This window comes from Aulonocara stuartgranti (assembly GCF_965226115.1).
Source record: "Aulonocara stuartgranti genome assembly, chromosome: 4".
NCBI lineage: Eukaryota > Metazoa > Chordata > Actinopteri > Cichliformes > Cichlidae > Aulonocara > Aulonocara stuartgranti.
Window position 1 is genome coordinate 31,533,775 of NC_138942.1, and position 22,615 is coordinate 31,556,389.

The window sequence follows — 22,615 nt, forward strand, 5'->3', positions numbered from 1 at the left end:
ACCGTAAATAAGCAGAAAGGAAGTCAACCCATGGAGTCTCTGAAAGTGAACAGGTGCTTCAGCTGTGCAGATATCTGGAGGATGTCACAGAGTAAGCTCCACACCCCTCTATCACACCTACTGGTTGGGTAAGGAAGAAGACTCATCGAATGGGAAATTTCCAGCACATTCTGTCAGTGTCCCAGGGAAGCTTGGTGGCACTATGATCATGTCCTGCCGAAGACACAGAACTAAAGAGCTAAACACAAAGGCTGGGTCACCAAACCAGGACCATGACAGTGTGTTTTTAAAGATTAAACCTTTTCTATACAATTTGTATTACAATTTCTGTGATGTGTTGTCTTTACTTCCTACATGAGCCTAAAGTCATTTTATTTTTATTTTATTTCACTCTTTTGTTTTATTTAGTCATGGAAGCAGCAACTTTGTAACACTGTCAGAAAACGAAAGTTTATTACTGTGTTATAATGGAGTATTATATATTTTTTTTTTTTAACTGAATGGTCCAAATACTTTTTCAGTCATGAACACGAACAGGATTTTTATTTTGAAAGCTTGGACCGGAAGATGTACTTTCCTACAGCCCAAACTTGGAACATAAGTGCAGTTGTCTACTTGCCCCCTCACTCTGTTACTTGGATTCAATCATGTCGAACAACAGCGCCGCCAACAGCAGTTTAGTCATCGCTCAGAAGGCAGTGAAACAGCTTCGTCTGGAGGCCAGCGTCCGCCGGATAAAGGTAAGCTCACCTCGCTTCACAGCTGAACTCAACACTTTATTACTCCGCTGCCTGCGCGTGACTCCCGCCCTGAAGCACAACCTAAGCTTAACGTGGCGCCCGACGCAGCTAATTAATCTGTCAATTAGCGTCAAAGTGGGAACATTAAAATTCAAAAGCTATTTCAGTGTTTCAATAAGTGTTCTGTGTTTGCTCTTGTTAAAAGTATACAGCCTATACACTCACTAAAATGAATTATTGAATTATTTATTCCTGCATTCACAAAGGACATCAAACGACCTGATACGCACACCACTGCAATAACCTATATTTTATTCATTCCCATGTTAGCGTGTTTTGAAAGCCATTCACAGTGTCATCTCTTGGTGTGCAGTGGAAATGGTAGCAAAACAGACTTTTCTGTAGGAGCAAACACAGTGGCAGCTTTGTTAATTGTGGTGCTGCGTGACTGGACTGATTGTTGGGTGGCTACTTATTTTAGAACAGAAGTCAGACCAGTTTCAAGTGTGTCTGTGTTTGGTGAATTAAAAGAAATCACACAACAGTTTCATTCAGCAGACAAGTTCTTGTAATTTGTTACAGTCCGAAAACCAAAACACACACAGAAGAATTTAATTTGTGATGTTAGTTTTGTAAGTTTTGCAACATTTTCTTATGGTTTCTGTGTTAAACTGGGGTATTGGGGACCAAGCACAAGGCTGAGGGGCTCACAGGAAATCCACATGAAACAGGACCTCACACTGTGTCAGAAACAACTTGCAGATGATTTTCAAGCTCATGCAATGGAAACTGGCATCAGTGTTTTTTAACTTTAAATATTTTGATAAGCAAAACAAATGTGGGCAAAATCACAAAGTGTAACATCCAAAATGCATTACACATGCATTTTGCAATCACATGGCACCTCAAGTGCCATGTGATTGGCTGATTAGATATTTGCATTAACAAGCAGTTGAACAGGTATGCTTAGTAAAGTGTGCAATACCTATTTATTGGAAAAGGAAATGACAATTCCATGTCTATTGACAGCATGTACAGTACTGTGCAGACGTCCTGAGCCACCTCTCACTTATTTATATTTGGCTAGGACTTCACTTTTATATAATGCAAAATCAGAGTTTGTAAAATTCTGACAAGCTTGAAAATCAACATTTTATGTGATCACATCTATTCTTCAATACAGTCTGTACTTTTTTTAAATTAGTAATCTTCAGGAAAGGTTCTCCAAGATTTTCTAAAAACAGTTCTTCTTTGGATGTTTGCTGGTTTTTGTTCCATTCTCTGTCAGGATGATCCCACATAGCTTCAGTGTGTGTGAGTGTGTTTTATTTAGCTATCCTTTTTACTGCGTTGGCAGTGTGTTTGGGCTCATTGATCAGTCGCTTTACAAGTGGTACTACATAATAAATCAAAGTCTGGTTTTTACTTTTCTGTGTCCATAATTCTGTTAGTTTTGATACGATTCTCAACACCATTAGATAAATCCAGCCCCAGACTGTGACACGGCCTCCACTGTGTTTACTGTGCTATTTGGGATATGCCAACAAAACAAAAACAACCAAAACTCCACATCACATACTGTGAATATTTCTGAGGAGTTATTGTAGCACTCTTCTTTTAGTTATAGTACTTATTAGTTAACACTAACACTTGCTTTCAGGTTTCTCAGGCTGCTGCAGAACTGAAAAACTTCTGTTTGCAAAATGCCCACAAAGACCCTCTCCTCACCGGGGTGCCCTCCAGTGACAATCCTTTCCGGCCTCCCAAGTCATGTGTCCTCCTCTGAGGTATGAGTTTTTATATATATATTTGTGCTCTTTTAATTTTGGAAATGCTAAACAATAAGCTTGTTATTTATTAGAGCACAAGATGTATCCCTCTGAGCTAAATCTACTTGTTCTCTTTGTAGATCCGTAGAGTGCATTCAGGCAGTCTCCTCATTGTTCTAACGTGGATTTCTGTCATGTGCGCCGCCACTGTTGAAGATAACGAAGACCTAGTCAGTGAGGGAGTTGATTAAATGATAATGATTTCAGGTGAAACATTTAGCCAATCTTATTTTAATTATTTGTGTGTTTCTGCATTCTGCATTTCTGTTTTGAAGACCTGTGGAATAACATTTTTAACAGTCATTATCAGTGGATGTGCAATTGTATTTGGCACTATATAAATAAAATACAACTGAATTAAACTGGATGAAAACTCACACAGCTGAAAACAACATGACTAGAAAAATTCCCATGAAAATTACACCTTAAAATACAAACCTAAGCAGTTTATTCCCATTTATAGATGTTTCCCAGGATCAAGCAGCAACCTCTAGACTCTAGAGTTTAGAGTCTAGACTTTAAAAATCAAGAAACAGAAGTTCCTCTAATGACCACTTGGCTCCAAATGTCATTTAGTTTGCTTTAAAACAGAAATAAATGTGTTTACTCAGACTATTCAAATATTTTTTTATGTTACTTAACACTACGAGCAGCTAACTGCTAGTGTTGGTAAATAACATGTCACACTCTCATCCAAATATAACTTCAAACAAACCCACTGAGCAACATCACACTGGCTCCATTTATCTTTAGTCTATGTCCAGAACAGGTGTAAAACAATCGTTTTAATCTTTATTTCTTTATTTATATATTCATTTTTTGTCAATTCTTTCAAGCACTAGATGAAAACATTCAATATAACTCAATTTCTGAACAACTGAGTTTAACGCATGTATTCCCATCATCAGTCAGAAGCTGACTGTCTGTAATCATCTATTTTTACCACTGAAAATGACCACGAGTTAATTCAGATATGAAGGAACTAACTGAGCATAAATGAAGCTCATTGGACACGGAGCGTACTACACAAATGACCAGCCATCAGTTTGTGTCAGAAAGCTCTCTCTAAAATGTATTTGAATTCATATCATAACATAAAGAACAGCAAATGTTTTATGGTGACTTTATTTACAGTGTAATGAAATGTGCCAGATATGGGCCCTTGTGTTTTTTACACCTACTGTTGCTTGCACTGTCATTTAATTGCTACTATGCATGTATCACATTAAATTATTACCCTAACAATCTGTATGTACTTTGTTTCCTTTCCGTTTGCTTTCTCCGTTTTTTAAAAATGTAATACAAAATGCACAAAAGATATCTTCAAAAAATGAAGATGTACTATGTTTATACATTATTAATAATGTAGTGGTTAGTGTTTAGGATGTGAAAAGCTAATGGCTATCATGGAAATGGGGAAGCGGACGCAAGAGTTAATGAATCACTATCATGAATAGTACTCGTCGCCATTGATCGGTGGTCATGACGTTAACAGGCCTAAAACTGAGCCTGTGGCTCCATGTTAGCCTGTGATGCCTGTGTCACTCACTGTGCATCAGCAGTGTTTAGAAGGTTGGGGAAACCTGCAGTAAGCTGAAACTCAGATGAGTGATGACACGTTTCTCTCACTGAAAACGTATCCAGATGAGCTGAATCAACTCTCTGGGTTTTACTTACCTGGATTATTGGATTAGAGTTCCGCTGTATGTTTAAGTTGCACTTCTATCTTCTGAACCAAAGTCTAACTTTATTTTTCTTGTTGCAGGCTCTTCTTGAGAATCTGCATTTCGGATGTTCGAGCAATCAGTTCATGCTCCATTGATTAAAAATAAGTGCCTTTTCTGAGAAGTGTTGATGTTGCAGTGCTGATGCATGCTGGAAAATACGTATATTACTTGTAATTCCTGCCCCTGCTCTTGGTCATTTTTGGAAAATACCCATGAATTGGTTAAACTCAACAATGCAACAATTTGTTTTTCAGGGAGTTCATCATGTTTAGAAAGCCAAAGCAAAAAAGTGATGTTCAAATAAAGTACAAGGCCAGGACTTTGGTCTCGAGCAAAGCCTAAAAAATAAAGTTCTGATGGGTTATTTAATTATGAAACACTGTGCCCATTCATATTACCGAATTTCCCAGAGGAATCCACCCGAGGGATTAATAAAGTTCTATCTTATCTTCTCTTATATGTTGAAACTATGCACTCACACAAATACATCTAGAAGCTGGTCCACTAGAAATGATAGTCTCAGTGGTTTTGTGGTGCGCTGACCCCATACAGTCGGAGAGCACCTGCAGGTAATGGGCTTCTCTCTGTTGCCTGCTTACAGTCATTACAGTCGTCTTTATGTTATATTAGTAGGGCTGAATCTGTGTTGAGCTTGTACTAGTCTAGTTGAAGAAGCTGGTAAGTTTATAACCTGAGCTAGAAAAATGTGTTACTGTCTGTGGTTAATCTCTATGGTGCTGATCAAAGGTTTTGTTTTTACTATTACGGCGTGTGTCTGTGTGTGAGTGAGAGGGGGGTGCAGGTGGTGACGATGGTGGTTAGGGGGGGTGAGATACCGTGTTTGCTCTTGTGTAACATGGCGATAAAGAGACCCTAAAAACAAATAGCCAGCTGTGGGTGTCGGGCAGAAGTACAGTTTTCGTTTGGTTTTTAAGGTTTGTTTGTTTTTTTAAATCGTCAATAATAGATATATTTTAATCTCCATGATAAAATTTGATTTCACATGCCGTATTGCGCGATGGTGTTTACGCAATGCCCATTTCTAGCCGCCAGGGGGCACTGTTGCAAAGGCTTATCGCGTTGGTGCCCAGTGTGCCTCCAGCAGAGAGCAGTGCTTGGTTGGATGTGAGCGCCACAGATCTGTCTCTACTTCCAGAGCGAAGATGGCGGTCTCGGTATTCCGTGGCGTGCGGCTTCTCTCCATTGGAGACGCGAATGGAGATATACAGCGGCACTCAGAGCAGCAGCCGCTGCGGTTAGAAGTGAAGACATCACAAGATGCTGCCCTCCTCAATCTCTCCAATGGTGAGTTGACCCTTTTCCGCAGTTGCCGCAGATGGTCGGCCTGACTCAACTGCCGCGCCGCTAATGCTATTGCAGCGTTAATGCTTACAGGCTAAACTGCCAGCGTTAGTAGCCGAGAAGCTAACGCATCTTGAGAGACCACGTCGCCACCTTCTGCTTGTCACGAGGAAGCTCTTAAAACCCCGTTTTATCACCGTCCCGTAGGTGTTTTAATGTTGCTAACTTTAAGCTCTCGCCATTCGCACGAGTTCAGTGCTTTGAAGACCACGGGAAACGTATAACGTAACACATGCAACGTAGCTTAAGCGCATCAGTAAGCAGGGTAGCTAAGTAATGTGTACTTTAATGCTAGTTAAACAATGCCACTAGCCTGGCCTCAGCGGTGATGCGCCAACGTCCCGCACATTTGCTTTTTGTGTTTTCTCCCTGTTTTCCCCCTCCTATCTCACCAACGTGTATTTTGTCTCACAAATATGTTCAATATATTAATATGTAAACGAATAGACTTTGTGTTGTCTAGAGACACCCGATGGACGGGTTCGAGTGTTTAGCTCGTGGACTAGCCTTCCCGATTGTTTTGGAGCCCAGAGCAGAGGGCATCACTCCTGACCCGCTCCGATGTGTTGTAATCCTTGGGACGACTCGCCGTCATCGCTGCTCTTTATTTTAGCCATCAGCACGTTCCCTTGTAAAACTTGCACTCTGTGTGCTGGTATAAGTTCGTAATGTTTAAGGTGCCAAGACGAAACCGGGCCCTCATTACTTATGCGTTTATCTTTGTTCTCGCTGGAACAATAGCCGGGTCCCGCCGCCTCCTTCCCTCCCGTGTGGAGGCAGCAGCAGAGCCGCTCCGCTCCTCCGCGGCTTTTCTGTTGAATGGGATGTCCCGCTGAAAAGAAACGGCCGCGCTGGACTCGCCTTCTGCTTCACACGCTCAAGTTCAAGAGAAGCACAACTCTGCGCCCAGGTTTCAGTGTATAATATCAGACCGTAGAGCTTTCTTCTAAAAATGATTTTCAGAGAACACAAGTTATACAAACTAACGAGGTTTGCCGCAAATAACTTATGTCATTGATTTTACACACAGTCTGTTTCAAATTGTGGGGCAGTATTGCTGTGTGGGTAACGCAGACCTTTCCGGAGCTGTGTGTAGTCTAGTAAATTTCCACAAGTGATGTCACTTACATTACTAATGGGCCAGGTCTGAAGTCTACCAGCTTTGAAAGAACGACATCTGGGGGTTTGGTTGGAAAGAAGGGCGCTTTACCAATCCTCTCCAGCAGGCTCGTCTCTGCTGGAGACCCTGCACTCATGTGCTCCTCCGATGCTTGGATTTCCTGTATGGTGAAGTCTTCTGCCCTCTTTGCTGGGTTCACGTGATTTAAGTTTAAATGTAAAAAGCACTTGATTTGTCTTTGACTTGGAAAGCGTTACAAAAACAAACTCGTATAACAAATTCAGGTCACTATGTGGAAATATTAAATATTAGTAAATAATGGAAAAAGCCTTATGAAATATAACCACTTAATTGTTATAAAAATGTCATTTGATACACACATTAGCACCATTAATAAAACATCTGTCGTCTCTTTGTGTGTGACAGCTCGGGAGCTCCTGTACCAAAACTCCAACAATCTTTCCAAGATGGGGTTTTTTTTTTTTTGGACTTAGGTAGGAATTCATGCCAGTTTTTGGAGATGTGAAGCAGATTTTTCCCTGTAATTTTAGCACCACATGAATGCACCATTACAGGGGAACAACCAAAGACTTTTCAGAGGACTTGTTAGTGAAGTGTCTCTTGTGCTGCAGTAAGCCTTACAATCCCTGTAAGATGTTTTAGAGGGGAGGTCTGTGTCCAGTGTTCATGCTTTACTGAAATACATAAGAATATTGCACTTTTTTAGACTGCTGTCTCAAATGATATATTTAAAATGTCATAATTAGAAACCTTTAACTTTCATGCTAGTCTGAAAGTCCATATAGATGAAAAAAAAAATATAGATAGATAGATATAGACACTGGATGTGCAGTCTGACTGGCTGACCATGCAGTGATGTGCATATTGTGTATTGTCATTTCCTGTCCAGTCAGGTTCATGTATCCATGACGTAAAGCCCCATAAACAATCATCACACTCATCACAGCTGAGCAGGTGCAGGCTCACTGTGGGTGAGGCAGTAAGAGGAGACCTAGAGAGGAAGCAGCTTAGTGAAAACTAAGCAACGTTAATTCTGCTCACAGACGACAGCTGCGCACAATCATTTTGTGCGAGTTCCAGATATTGTCAGAACAGAAGGCTCATTTCTTTCACTGAATTGATGAAGGTAACAGTGGAGAAATGTTAGCAGGACGGTGTGAAAGTTATAGAACTTGAGCTCCTTCATATGTTTATGTAACAGAGGCCGCCTTATTGAAATTGCTGTTCCTACTAGTACCTACATGGCTCGACTTTTGCATTGGGTAGCAGTTGCTTTTTTTTGTCTTTCAACTACCTGCACGGCCGGGGTCAACCGATTGGCCAGTCAATGGCATCATGAGAGTGACTCCTTCACAAAAATCAAACCGCCATTTTTGAAACCTGGCAATGAGGGAAACGGCTGGACAACAACCAACACTGTGGTCTGACACAAAGCCATAGACTGAGCAGCAGGTGTACCATCGCCTTGGTGTGGTCCATTGTTGCTTTGTTTGTGTTACATGCAAATGATTTCACAGGAATTTCAGTCATGTTGCTGTGTGACCCCAAACTCATTAGGTGGTACTAGAAAATGACAGTAGTTGAGTAGGTACTAGTAGAAAATGGGCTTTGCTATCTTATGTTGTCATTTAATGGGAAGTTGCACGGATCGTAAAGATGTAGGTCATGGCTAGCAGAAGCCAGCTCGTAAAAAAAAAAAAGCCTTAATGACATCACAAGTGCACTGCGTCACCTCAATTTCAGGTGACTGAATGTGTGACATTTCAAAAATGATCAGAATCGACACTTTTGTTCACAATATAGGAACTGTGTGATCCATTGATCCCCTACAGTTGGTCAGTGGACTGCCTGGATCATCTGTCTTTGTACTGAGACGGGTAATTTCTCACATTTTTAAAAAGGTATCTTATCATTTGTTTTGTAGTCTAAGTGGTTGAGAAGAGAACTCACCGACATGCTTGGCTGGCTTTTCTCCCAGAAGATGCATGTCTCTAAATCTGAAGTGTCGGTCTCAATCCTTTAATAGATGCTGGATTAGCTCCGCCTGCTTTATGAGTTCACACTGGGCCTGCTGTTTGGCCCTGGAGGAATATTTGCATTGGGCACTTTTACAGAAACGATTCTGTGGAACTTCCCTATACAGTTTTTTCCTTCCTCCTGACTTTTATTACATGGCCTGTTTTTCATAATGAAATGTGAATGTGAAACCTCAGAAAATAGAAGTTTATGCTTCGGTGTCCTGGTATCCTTTCTGCTGTTGTCAGCATGCAATCGTTCATTCTTGCAAAGAGCAAAATATGCCATTGCACTAAACCACTGTTTCATAGCAAAGCAGTTGCTTTTCGTTCTGCTCAGTTACCTGACAGGATAGACGACTGAGAAACTGAAAGAAATGTATTGGGCTCTTCCAGTCTGATGTTTTGACTCGAGGCCCATGAGGGTGCAGGCTGACTGTACCCTGAGGCTAAAATAAAAGACTAAGCGCTCTCAGTATGAAATAAATGAAATGAAAAATGGTCATAATGAACTTTAGTCAGTTATAGTAGAGTATGAGCGTATTATGTTGCTATATTGATGGAGTATGTTCTGATTTTTAAAATAGCTTTTTGTCTTGGTCGTGTATTTCCTCTGTAACAGTAAACACATTACAGGAGTCTTCACACCTTTATCAGACACTTTTAGTCCTGGTAAACTCTAAAGACAGACTATAAATGGACTGAGGCAGAATGCCAGCCCAGCAACAAGAAAGCAATATTCTAGAAACACCTTTATCGTCCACTTTGACCTCAGTGGTAAAGAGGAAGTAAAATCAACTTTTTGACAACTGAAACAAAAGCTCAGAAGGAATTTCTTAATAGAAATCATTGGGTGTTCTTAGGATGCACCAGTTAATTTAACCTGTGCATCTAGGAGCACATCCTGAGAGCTCTATAACGTTAACAAAACCAAAGGCAGCTCAAGCTCACACTTCCTCCCTTATCAGCCCACAGATGGCTACACGTAACCAGGAGAGCTAGTCTCAGTTTTGTTTTTTTCTAGTCTCTTTAGACATTGTCAATAAAGTGTTGGTGTTAGAGTGAATTGTTAAATGTTGTCATTTTTTATGCTTGCCAACTCTGATGAAAGGAATTCCACTGTCCCCCTTCCCAGATTCTCGAGGTTCTGGGTGGGGGGCTGTAGTGTCTTATTGCAGATACACCCTGTCTGGAAGATTTGTTTCTTGTGCTTTTATGACCCTTTGGTCAGCAGGAGGTCTCTCTCACACACACACACACACACACACACACACACACACACACACACACACACACACACACACACACACACACACACACACACACACACTCTCTTACAGAAGTTCACACATATACATACAATGCCTTGTCTTAGAACCATGTGGGCGTTGCTTTGCTGTGATGTGTTTTGTGTGAACTGTTTCTCAATAAAAGGCAGCGAGAGGAGGCCGGATTTGGGGGCATTTCGTGGTAGACATCAACGAGGCCTCCCTTGCAAGTGAAACGATCGATCGCTGTTGCCTTGTTTTTCTTTCACGGGAATAAGTGCTGGATACAGCGGGGTCTGAGTTTAGACCCAGCAGTTGGATACAGGTAAAACGTTGCATTTTAACAATGATGTCAACAAGGTAGTTCCGACTTGTGTTCCGGTTGTTTTGTGTACACATACAAATATACGCAAATCAGTAAATTTCAGCTCTTGCAGAGATCTTCTTGCAGCCTGTTTGAGCCGGACTAAGGAAACTAAGACTGCACTGTGTCCAGGTCTCTTCTATCCTCCTTTTCCAATCATTTTAAGTGTGAACCTACTGAGACAAGGTGCCAACACCAGCATTATAGTGCAATAGCAGTGACACAGCATGGGGTGGAAGATGCTATATTAACTTTGCTGCATGTAGTACATACTCATCAGGAGTCGTGCTAAGATTTATTTATTTCTTTGTTGACTTTTCATCAGCTGTGGCAGGAGAATTTTTGCTGCCCTCTCGATTGGCTTTAGTGGGCTTCTTATACGATAGAGAGGATGAGCACTGTCCAGTTCCTGAATCTTTCATTAAATGGTGTAAGAGAGCAAATCTTGTCCTAAACACCACAATGACTATTGTCCCCGTTAGTTTGGACCTGTTTTTGATGAACAATCCTTTATTTCAAATTTGTGAACATGAGCTGCGCACAGGTTGACAAATTGGTGTCCCCGAAATCATCCCTGAGATGCATATTGTGCTACATATTGTCTTATTGTTGTGATTGTTTTTATGTGGTGTATACAAATGTCATAGACACTTGGTGGAGTCATTGTTTACATTTAGGTGGCACGTATCCAACTACTAGCATCTCCTCCTTCATAACCTTCCTAAGTTGTCAGAGACTGACATGTGTCTCTTGCTCTCAGACGTGCCTGTGATTGCCACACTAGGGAACATAAATATATGCCATTGTTATAGCAATCATATCGGACTTATTTATACAGCGTAAAAATCTACATTGGTATTATCCCAGATGATATGTGGTGCAGGCCTCCTGGTCATTAATAACATGAGACATTTGGGATATCAGCTGTGGTCATTGTGCTTTCTTCTGCTACCCTCCTTCAGCACTCTGGCACTCACATGCTGTGATCTCAGCCCTCGCTGCTTTTAACCACCAGCAGAGTTTAAGCAGCATCACCTCGCTGCTTGTTTATATTTTGGTAAAGATAAGTATAAACTCTTTCTGTTCTCTCTCCCTTTCTTTCTAGGAGACGAGGCGAGCGTGTTCAAATGTTCGGTTTCCAGGGAGACCGAGTGCAGTCGCGTGGGGAAGCAGTCATTCATCATCACATTGGGCTGTAACAGTGTGCTGCTGCAGTTCTCCTCACCTACAGGTAAACACACAGGCAGCTGTGGCTCAGGAGGTACAGCGGGTTGTCTACCAGTTGGAAAGTTGGTAGGTTGATCCCAGGCTGCTCCAGTTGGCATGTGAAAATGTCCTCGGGCACAATACTGAACCCTGAGCTGTCCTCACTGCAATGCTTAGTAATAGGAAAAAAAAGTGCGTGAGTGTGAGTAAGTGAATGAAGCTTGTAGTAGAGTAGAAACGTGCAATATAAGCACCGTTCACCCCACCACAGTAAGACTGTTACACGTTGCATTTTATACAAGTTTGGAGCCAAGAATATGTCAACTCTCTGAAAGGGTTTTTTGTGTCTGGAGTTTTATGGAGCTGATGATGGTGAGCTGTTTCTGGGGTGTGGTGCAGCTTGTTAACAACAAAGTCAAATACTCATCTCATGACAGCCTGCTTTTATCACCTGCAGGACACTGTTTACAGTTTGCACTGAGTCAACGGTGTGTTCAGGAGCAGTGCAGTCATTTGAGTGTTATTAGTTAAAATAGTGTTTGTTTATCTGTTAAATGAAAATTGTGTCACCATTCCTGGAAAGCTCCTCAGACCTCTGCAGGGAGTGTAGGAGAGTGTCTGTTTCTCTGATGAGCATAAGTGTAGATTCTTACACCCAAATTTATTCCCTGTTTTATTTATTTTTTCTGCAAACAGTTTTACAACAAGTATATTTTTCTGTAAACATTAATATATGATCCTAAAGCAGGACAACTATACTGTCCTTGCTGACCTCATGTCAGATGTGTACGTAGACAAAGCCTTGGTTTGGATTCTCTTTATTTTTATTTGTTACTCAAACCCTTAAACACCCCCCAGTCTGCAACTGAAAGAATAAAAACTAAAGATGCCTTTTAATGAAATACTCATCAGATCCGATTGTCCCACATTTCATTCGTTGCGATATTCATATCAAGTTAACTTAATTAGTCAGTATTTTTGCCAGGTTTCTTTCCACGCTTCAAACAGGCTAATCTTTGTTGATATTGGAGGTCTTTATCAGTCTTAGTCAAATGCTTAAAACACACATTTTTATAATACTACTATAGACACACACACATACATGTTTTTATATCTCAGTGAGGACATCTCATTGACATCATGCTTTCCCTAGCTGCTTACTTTAACCCCAACCATGAAAATGAATGCCTAGTCCTAACCCTCAGCCTAAACGTAACCATAACCTAACTGTAACCCTGACACTAAAACCACATTTTGAGCCTCAAAAATGTTTTCAAACTCACAGGGAAGGGCAGTTTGTCCCCATAAGTGACTGTTGGTCCCCACTAATATAGCTGCACGCCCATTTTCTGTCCTCACTAAGCTGTCTAAACATGTACACGCACACACTCACACAGGGCTGCGTTGTCAGCAGCTGTTACTTTCAACCTGCTTTATGGATTTAACAGCTTCACATTTTTCCCACAGGCAGTACACTCATCTGTGCTTGTGATTGGCTATACTCTGACAGATACATGTTCAGATGAACGGGGTGCTGTTGGCAAAGATTATATTTAATGTATTTCTATACCTCCGTTTGGACGCACACATGCTCACGTGTGCCTGTGCATATGCCCCTTCTCACTACTGCCACAAATCTGATGACATTGGAAAAATAGCAGCCACTGCCATCAAGCTGACAGATGCTGAAAAAATGAAGTGCTTTTTGTTTATTTATTAATTTTATTTTATTTGGGAATAAATTGAGATTTAATTCAATTTTATTTATATAGCGCCAAATCACAACAGCCGCCTCAAGGCGCGCGATTAATTGAGATTTCTGTGTTCACCTTGAACAAAAAGTCGTCTAAATGCACAAATGAAGCAGAAAAAGAAGGAAATGTTGTGATTGTTGGATGCATCAGTATTGGTGCATTTTCCATGATATGTGTTAAAAATGCTAATACTGTGTGCACTGAGGAGGAGGTAGACCCACTCATGATTAATGCAGACACACACCAAGGTATGTGGGACATGGCAGTTTAAAAAAATTATCTATGCTTGTGAAATGCGAACTTAAATCTTAAAACTGTGATATTGAATTACTTAATTATTTAATCATGTATTTGTTACACCTAAGTTGCAGTTGTTGCACATGATTTAATATTGTTTCCCAGCACGAGAGGACAGAAAACCAAACTGTTTACAGCTGACAGCACAGGAAGAGAAAAAGGATTAAACTGCAGTGTAGCTCAACAAAACCAACTTACGGTGTGTTTGTGCTTCGCTTCAGACTTTCAGTCTTTTTATAACGTGCTGAAGAACTGTCGTGGGCATCTTGGAGAGCAATCTGTCTTCAGTGAAAGAACAGAGGAGTCCTCTGCTGTACAGTATTTCCAGGTGACTGTCACACACTCTCACACACTCTCACATAATTTTGGGACTCTTGAATTATCTCCTGACTAATTTGAATCCACATTTCCTTTTAAACACACTGCAGTAATGACGCTTACTTTGTTCTTGGCTGAGTATTTATAGACTGCTCATTACAGGAATATTCAGTCAGAATGAAGCCTGCTTCTGTTTTTTTGGGCACCATCTGAACTACTTTGTGTTTAAAAGTAGCTGCAAGTCAGCTCCAGGAGGAGTTAAAAGGGCTCTGTAGCACTTCTACCTGCAAGCATCCATCTGTTGAGAAGCCGCTTGGTTTGGTTGTTTACAGATCCCAGCACAAACTTGGGTGCTTTATGTCTGAGCTGGTCCTTTTATTTACTTATCTTTTTTTTAAGAAACTTAAAGAAGATTAACTTTGTTTCTCTTTTTTTAAAACTGCAAATTGAGCTCAAGTCAAAGTGCCAAAAGTCCAAACTCATGAGCGTGCTTGTGTTTGTGTTTCTGCAGTTTTATGGCTACCTCTCCCAGCAACAGAACATGATGCAGGACTATGTTCGGACAGGGACTTACCAGCGGGCTATTCTCCAGAACCACACTGACTTTAAGGACAAGGTAGCGAGCTGAATATGTGCTATTTGATAAGGCTGACAGATGTTTGAAAACAGCTGGTTTACATTAAGTACAGACTAAAGTGTTGTCCTGCAGCTGTGACTGTGTGCTGTCTTTTCTCCAGGTGGTGCTGGATGTGGGTTGTGGCTCGGGAATCCTCTCTTTCTTTGCAGCTCAAGCTGGAGCTAGGAAGGTGTACGCTGTAGAGGCCAGCACCATGGCACAGCACGCCGAGGTACACACACAGATTCATGCTGAGATCAGTGACCTACCTCTGATTATGCTTTCACTGGATGCACAGCCTCTCACTGTTTACGATCCATTCTAAACACTATACTAAATGTTTTAAATTCAGGTAATGTTGTTTGAGCTGTGGGAATCTCGCTGTTGCTGAAAATGTAACAGCTATGAGCTCTGGCTGTCTGGACAGTCCACATTAACTTTAGATCAGACAAGCTAAATCCAGCTTTTTGAATGATGATGTGTTTGTTGTGTTGTGCTGCAGGTGCTGGTGAACAGCAACCGTCTGGGGGAGCGTGTGGCCGTCATTCCGGGCAAAGTAGAGGAGGTGACGCTGCCGGAGCAAGTTGACATCATCATTTCAGAGCCCATGGGTTACATGCTGTTCAATGAGCGCATGCTGGAGAGCTACCTGCATGCTAAGAAGTTCCTCAAACCTAATGGTGAGTCTTGGAAGAACAAGAGATGTACTTGAAATGTTAGAATGGAGGCTGAGACTGCAGACAGCCACAGATTAGTGACAGTAGCTGCTTCTGGCGAGTTCTGCATGTTGTCAGATATCCACAGGCTTTGGTGTTCCAAATCATTTGATGTCAGTTTAGAAGAATCTTGCACTGTGGTGGAAGATACGTGAACACGAGTTTTGCTTACTGTCTTCATCGGTGCGGGTGTTTCAGGTAAAATGTTCCCCACTATTGGAGATGTCCACCTGGCCCCCTTCACAGATGAGCAGCTGTACATGGAGCAGTTCACCAAAGCCAACTTCTGGTAAGAACAGAACGAGGGAGGGAACGAAGGAGGTTCTCTGGGTCAGCGTCACTGTTTTCTTCATCGGATTCATTTGGTTAGAAAGCTTTTCTATGCATGAATGTCTTTTTAATGCCTTATCAAATTGAGAAACTCCTTCATGCATCTGAGCTCCAAGTAAAGGCAGTTTTCTTCTTTCATCTGCTGGCAGTTTAACTATTCATTTGTTTCTGTTATGAGAGCGGAGTATTGTTCAAAATGTTGGTCATTACGTTCGAAATCTTAATCATCTTTTCGGGGCTAGTTTGACCGTTTGCATCAGCGAGGGAGTTGGTGCTTCAGCAGCGTGCAAAGGTGTTTATCGCACTCAGAGGTATGAGTCATGCAAACTAGCGTGATAACAGTAGGCACGAGTGAGTGTAGGACGCAATCAGAGTCGATGCTAATGTTGTCGAGTTGACGTCAAACCGGTTTCGGCTGTTTAAGAAGCAGTAGATCCTTGGAGAGGTGTGTCCCTAAATACAAAATGTACTTGGTTTTTGTTGTTGATTTTGTTTTTTAAATGATGATGTCATGTTGGGCTTGCAGGAGTACTCGCTGCCCAAAATGAGCTAATGATTTGATTTTTATTGCTCTTGTTTACTTACATTCATTGGCATGTGCATTGGTGCGTGTGCTTTTTATGACTCAGAATTCAGCTTCATTTTAAAATACACTAAGACTCCTGCAGGGTCAAGTGTGTTGGTGAGCCATTTTTATTGCTGAGGCAGGAATCAAGCAATCTAAAAGTGGGAATCTACACTTCTTCCTGTCCCCTCAGGTACCAGCCCTCCTTCCACGGTGTAGACCTCTCTGCCCTGCGGGGGGCAGCAGTGGACGAGTATTTCCGCCAGCCAATTGTGGTAAGTAATGCATGCATGCATGTGCAGGATTTTAAGATCAGAATTGAACAAACGAGCAAAGCGATCTGACGGTAATATCGACTTCTTAATTGGCTTTTTGTGGGCGCAGTGTTTTGTAGAAATTAGAGTTGTGTGAAAGCAGATTTCTTTCCCCCCACAGGACACGTTTGATATCCGTATTCTGATGGCCAAGTCAGTCAAATACACAGTCAACTTCCTGGAGGCCAAAGAAGAGGATCTTTACAGGTGTGTGTCCAGTTTAATGTGTGTCTGTGATTACTTTAGGAGTGTCTACTAATAAATGATAAATGGTTTTGCTTTCAGGATAGAGATTCCCTTTAAGTTCCACATGATGCATTCGGGCCTGGTGCACGGCCTGGCTTTCTGGTTTGACGTGGCTTTTATTGGATCAGTGTAAGTCAGGAAGTCTGCGTGAGTGTGTTGAAGCTAAAGAAGTTTTGACGTGCGCCAGATTTGTCCTTAAACATCAATCTATTTGTGTTCCTGTAGGATGACAGTGTGGCTATCCACAGCACCCACAGAGCCTCTCACTCACTGGTACCAGGTGCGCTGTCTCCTGCAGTCTCCTCTTTTCACCAAGGCTGGGGACACTTTGTCCGGCACTGCGCTGCTGGTGGCCAACAAGAGGTATGTTAGAATTAATGCAAGAAAACTACAGTTTCATTCACCCAAATCTGTAGCATAAGCTTTGACGTCACAGCAAACCCTGTTGTCGTGTTTTGGAAACCTGTTCATTTCCTAGCTGAAGTTGGGCATCAACATGGGAGCGTGCCTTAAGTGGCCACTCCAGGAACCTTGCTTGCATGCTAATCATGTTATTCTGATGATAATTAGTCTCAATATTTACTTCTTAACAGACAAAGCTACGACATCAGTATTGTTGCCCAGGTGGACCAGACAGGATCAAAGTCCAGCAACCTCCTGGACTTGAAGAACCCCTTTTTCAGGTGAGTTTATCCTGACCACAGCAAACACAGCCAATCTGCTTTGCACTATTGACACAGTGTCTGGTGTCGGTGAACAGTCTTCTCTAACTTCTTATATCTATTTTTATCTATGTGCAGGTACACAGGCACTACCCCCAACCCCCCTCCTGGCTCACACTACACCTCCCCGTCTGAGAACATGTGGAACACAGGGGCAGCCTACAACATGAGTCAGGGGATGGCTGTATCAGGTGAACACACTCAGACACTGCTAGATTAAGTAAATACTTCAGACATGGCGTGGTATGTCCATTCTCCATATCCCAGCTGTCTTAGAGCAGAGGCAGAGTACACCCTGGACAGGTAGTCTGTCGCAGGGCTAATACAGAGAGACAGACAATCACTCGCACTCACAGGCACACCTGGGCAATTTAGGCCAATTAACCTAACCCCATTAACTGCATATCTTTGGACTGTGGGAGGAAGCCAGAGAGAAACCACGCGAACACGGGGAGAACAAACTGCAAACAGAAAGACCACCGTGCTGCCGCACAGAGACCAAAGAACAACAAATATAGTTACCTGTTAGAACAAAGCAGGACTGAGAATTAAATGCATTGGATGGTGCTCACTAATCATGATGACAGCGATGAAGACCAGCAGCTGAAACACGATGGTCAAGCGATGAAGTTGTTCTGTATAGTAGTGTAGCTGCAGCGGTTCTTCAGATTTGTCCTCTTCTCTGGGCTTCTTGGAAGTAAGTGAAGCGGTTCCACAAACGTCCGCTTTAGTAGCAAAACTCCAATGTAGAAACAGGAAAGACTAAATCAGTTCAAACATGAGCCAGTGTAAAAACCAGTCTGCATGAATTTATTATAGTACACATGCCTGAAATTTCATGCACATCTATTCTATAGCTTTATTAGCTCAAGTTTCTGAGAACCTGGGAAGAAGACTGTATATAATGATGGACATAGCCAGGTGTGACTCACTTTGCCCTGCAGCTAGATTGAAGTCCAGAGTTACGCCTTGTAGTCAGCACCAGCTTTTCCAGCTGTAACTGTGCAGATACAAGAGGAAATGCTAGGTTACAGCTAAACTAGCAACATATGCTAATAGACTGTTTGTTTGTTTTTAAAGGTTGAATGTTAGTTTAAAACAGTTTGTTCTAAAATATTTATGAGGAATGAACAGCAACAACATCCTGTCTGAAAAGTTAAACTTCCAAATGTACAGTGCGGCCCTGCAGTAGAAGGACTTCCTGCCATGGTGCATCACTAACTGCTTACCAACTCCGGCATCACATTTTAAGATCACTTCCACTCTGGATGTGTTCAGGAACCAACCCCAAAGAGTGTTTTTTTTGTTTGTTTTTTTTTGACGGTTTATAGTAAATGCTGTTTTTTGGGTTTCTTTGCTGCCTCTTTCTTCAGGGATGCCCGCAGCTTATGACCTCAGCACAGTCATCGGCAGCGGCCCGTCAGTGTCTCACAACAACCTCATCCCCCTGGGTATGAATCTCATCTGAAAATCATCATTTTACTGTTACTGGAGTGCATCTTTAGTCCTCAAAACACTGACATTCAAGCTCATCAAATCACACTTAACTCTTTTAATGCTGTTTTTTTAATTTATTTTTTTAACCCCACTCTGTTGTTTCGGCTCCTCTGAGCAACATCAAAGGGCTTTTAGTTTGAAAACGTTTGAAAGTACTCAGTTATAGTTTAGCTTTTGATTTTAGTGATATTTCTGATGTTTACATCAGAATACAGCTTATAGTCTGTGATGGGACCCAAATTACTGCAGATTTTTGTAAAGCAGCTGATGTGGCATGCGTTTATTGCTCTGGTGAAATGGTTTGTCACTCCCGATGCTACTTGGTTTTAACAGTGCTTTCATCTCTGATTGGTCACAGTGAACACAGGGATTGTAAATCATACCCACTCCAGGATGGGCTCAATCATGAGCACAGGAATTGTCCAGGGTAAGCCCACTGGTCCACAAACACAAGTTTACTGTCCAAGTCTTCTCAGTGTGAACGTTGACTGTTATGCTTTGTTTCCAATTCAGGAGCCACTACGGGTCAGTCCGGCCCCAGTAGCAGCGGTACTTACTATCCTGTTACCAACCAGTTCACCATGGGGGGCGCTGCCATCTCCATGGCCTCACCTATGGTCATCCCTAGCAACACCATGCATTATGGCAGTTAAGACGAAGACCTCGCAAAGACCTCCTATGCCCCCGCATGAGAAGAATCCCCCTTCCCCTCCCCAACCCAGATTGATCACCAACTGCAGCCAAAACCAGTATACCAAAACCAGCTCTGTGCTGGAGATTCCTTTTTGTTTGACACCCTCTTTCTGCTCTGTTGAATCATCGCTAGATGAACCGTTGAAAACTCTCGTTTCCGTCCAGACTCTTGTCTTTCCGAAAGCCGAAGCCTTCCTTTTCCCCCTCCCTCACTGGGACTGTATCATCTGAGATGCACAGCAGTTTATCATCTGACCTCCCTGGGTTTCCACCCTCCTTCGATATGTATTTCAATCCCTCCACCTCCCTTATTTTCTCTTTATAGCTCATTATTTAGATGTCATGACCCTGCGAGTGTTTGTCTTTCCTCAAGAATCCGCTTGTTGTCAGATACCAACATTGGTCCGCTCCCGTGGTTCTCCACACTTCCTCACCAGTGATGCTGAAGCTTTTCACTTGTGCAGTAGGACACTGTTATCATGATCATCATCACTGCGTCTCTACAGGTGCCACCTTAGATTTTCATACTGGATCCAGCCATGTTCCCTCCACACTTCCCCAGAGACTGAGCTGTGCCGAATGAAACAGCCCCCTCAAATCATTAAACAAATGGCATCTTGCTTACTCCTACTCATGCAGTTTGGGTTTAGGCGGAGGAGGATGGATCACAAACTGAAGCCATCTACAAGTCTTGGCACCCAGAGGAGTAGAAATATTTTTTTTGTGTTTTGTTGTTTTGTTTTTTTCGTGGCTTGGACAGGCTGACCCTCAGAGTTCTGCTTGGAAGCATTGGTGTTGCTCTATCACCTTCCATGCTGAGTCATGATAACGGAGCGTCTCAGTGTCTGCTATAAGTTGCTGTTTGTTGACATCCCCAGTCTTTTAAAATGATGGCATTCTCCAATTCAGACAGGTTACCTTTCCGTTAATGTTGTTCAGCGTCTTATTCAGACAAATCCACAATATGTACACAGCGTTGCCCGCACGTGTAGCCAGCACTAATTCTGGTGGAATTTGACCCCATTTCTAAATGTTTGGGTCTCTGCTGTTGTCAGTCAGAAGCGAGTCTCCTTTTTGTGTGCGCGCTGCTGTTTAGGACGTTCAGAGTTGTAACCGTGTGTGTTTCTATCAGTAAATGTGACTACACTGAGACTTGTGTGATGATATAAGTGATGCGTAAATGTTACTAGGCCTTATAAGATGACTCACTGTGGTTAATATCTGAACAGGAAACTTGAAGATGCCCTCGGGTTAATGGAAAAGAGCGACTGAATGGTTGGGGCTTTTCAGTAAATGCTCCTGTGTGCCATTCAGTGTGGCTGCGCGTGCTGTTAGGGTTAGAGTCCTACTTACCCACGGACTCTGAAAGAATGAGTAGCTGAAATATTGGTGTTGCAGATGGGATAAGTTGGGATGCTAACTTACCTCATCTTTGCATAATACCACTTTATTCTACTTCCTGTTTTTCATATTAAGAAGCAGTAGAACTGTTCAGATTACCGACTCACACCTTCTAAAAACAGTAGGTGTCTTAGATGGATTTAATATCTTGAGGAAAATCACAGGAAAATAAAACTTGAGGAATCGGATGCTTTGACGAGCAGCAGTAGGATGCTGTGTCTGCACAGGACATTTCCAGCTCCGTCTTCATTGTGGCATTGCCACCGTCCAAAGTGAATACAAAAATTCAACAAGACACCATTAGAGGAGTTGCAGGAAGATTTTTTTTTTGGTCCAGTCTTTATTTCGTGTTATACAACTGAATTTAGCATGAAGTTCACACATTGAAATTCATGTTTTTAAATCAGAGTTTTAAGGCAAATCTGTATTTGAGCTGATGACCTGTTTGATCCTGTAGGGTTCTTCCCATTCAAGATGAACATGTTTGTCACCACTGTAAACGGCTCCAGCTCGATATGAAAGGGTTTCTGATCAGTGCGTGAACTGTACGACACTTACAGTGGTGGTAGTAGTAATAGATGGTCAGGAGATGATAAACTTACAGCAGTTCACTCATCCACATCGATCTGTAATTACGGCCCTGTCATAGTAGTCAGCTTTATTCTTGTTAGAGTTATTTTTGGCTGCCACCAAATTTTGGCTTTTGTTGGTCTGTGGTTGCCAAATAGCTGCTAGCTGCTTGCCATGTCTCTTTAGGGACTTGTGGAAGATTTGATTGTTTCTTGTACCCAACATGGAAGGTGACGGATCGCACAGTCAGAGAGAAGCTAGAACATTTCAGCCCTGTCAGCCTAAAATATGAAATGCACTTTCTGCTGCTGCTCATGTTTTCTGCACCCAGAAGGTTTTTTTTAAAAATCAGAATAAATTGCAGCAGCTTCTTGCCAGTCAGGCATTTGTTGAGCCAGATTGCTTTGGTGCAGTTGGAGGAAGATTTGGAGAATGAACCAGTAAAGACCAATGACCCAGGATGCAGCCAGCTGGCTAGCGGGAAAAGAAAAGCTGTGCCGGACCGGCAACGTCCTAGTTTACATCTTTGTTTCCTTTGCCTGACGCTCCTCCCAACCTCCCTTTGAGACTGTGAGACTGTCACAAGTAGACTTCAATGACAAGGCGAGGGAGAAGGGGCCGGTACGCCTCTCTCCTCGTCTGTTCAATGTGTATGACCTCCAACATATCATTGCCCCAACACACACACCCCTGCCCACACCCCCTTTTTATCAGTCAAGGAAAGAAAGACTGACACATTTATGCATTGCTTCCAGTGTCACAACTATTGGAATTTGAGTTAGTAGGAGTGCTGAGGGGGGAAAAATGTCTGTTTGTAGGAATAACTTTTTTTGTTTTCTTGATATATATTTTTTCTTTATTTCACAAAAAAAGCAAACAAGGAAAAAAGCGCAAATTAAATGTTGTGGAAATGTTTCAAAAGCA

The 22,615-nt window shown here is 42.1% G+C and overlaps 1 protein-coding gene and 1 long non-coding RNA gene across 2 annotated transcripts; both read left to right on the top strand.

The window, feature by feature from the left end:
• The first annotated feature begins 2,653 nt into the window (after positions 1 to 2,653).
• Positions 2,654 to 4,753, top strand: LOC309705415. The gene is made up of 2 exons (XR_014276546.1): positions 2,654 to 2,776; positions 4,335 to 4,753. It is a non-coding gene; the product is annotated as an uncharacterized lncRNA (long non-coding RNA).
• A 619-nt stretch (positions 4,754 to 5,372) lies between these two features.
• Positions 5,373 to 22,615, top strand: carm1 (coactivator-associated arginine methyltransferase 1). The gene is made up of 16 exons (XM_082531122.1): positions 5,373 to 5,601; positions 11,552 to 11,677; positions 13,925 to 14,031; positions 14,533 to 14,637; positions 14,759 to 14,869; positions 15,140 to 15,317; positions 15,552 to 15,642; positions 16,442 to 16,523; positions 16,684 to 16,769; positions 16,848 to 16,937; positions 17,034 to 17,171; positions 17,402 to 17,491; positions 17,609 to 17,721; positions 18,904 to 18,981; positions 19,386 to 19,454; positions 19,541 to 22,615. Exons 1-16 carry the CDS (start codon positions 5,460 to 5,462, stop codon positions 19,678 to 19,680), a joined length of 1,746 nt encoding a protein of 581 aa, XP_082387248.1. The 5' UTR covers positions 5,373 to 5,459; the 3' UTR covers positions 19,681 to 22,615.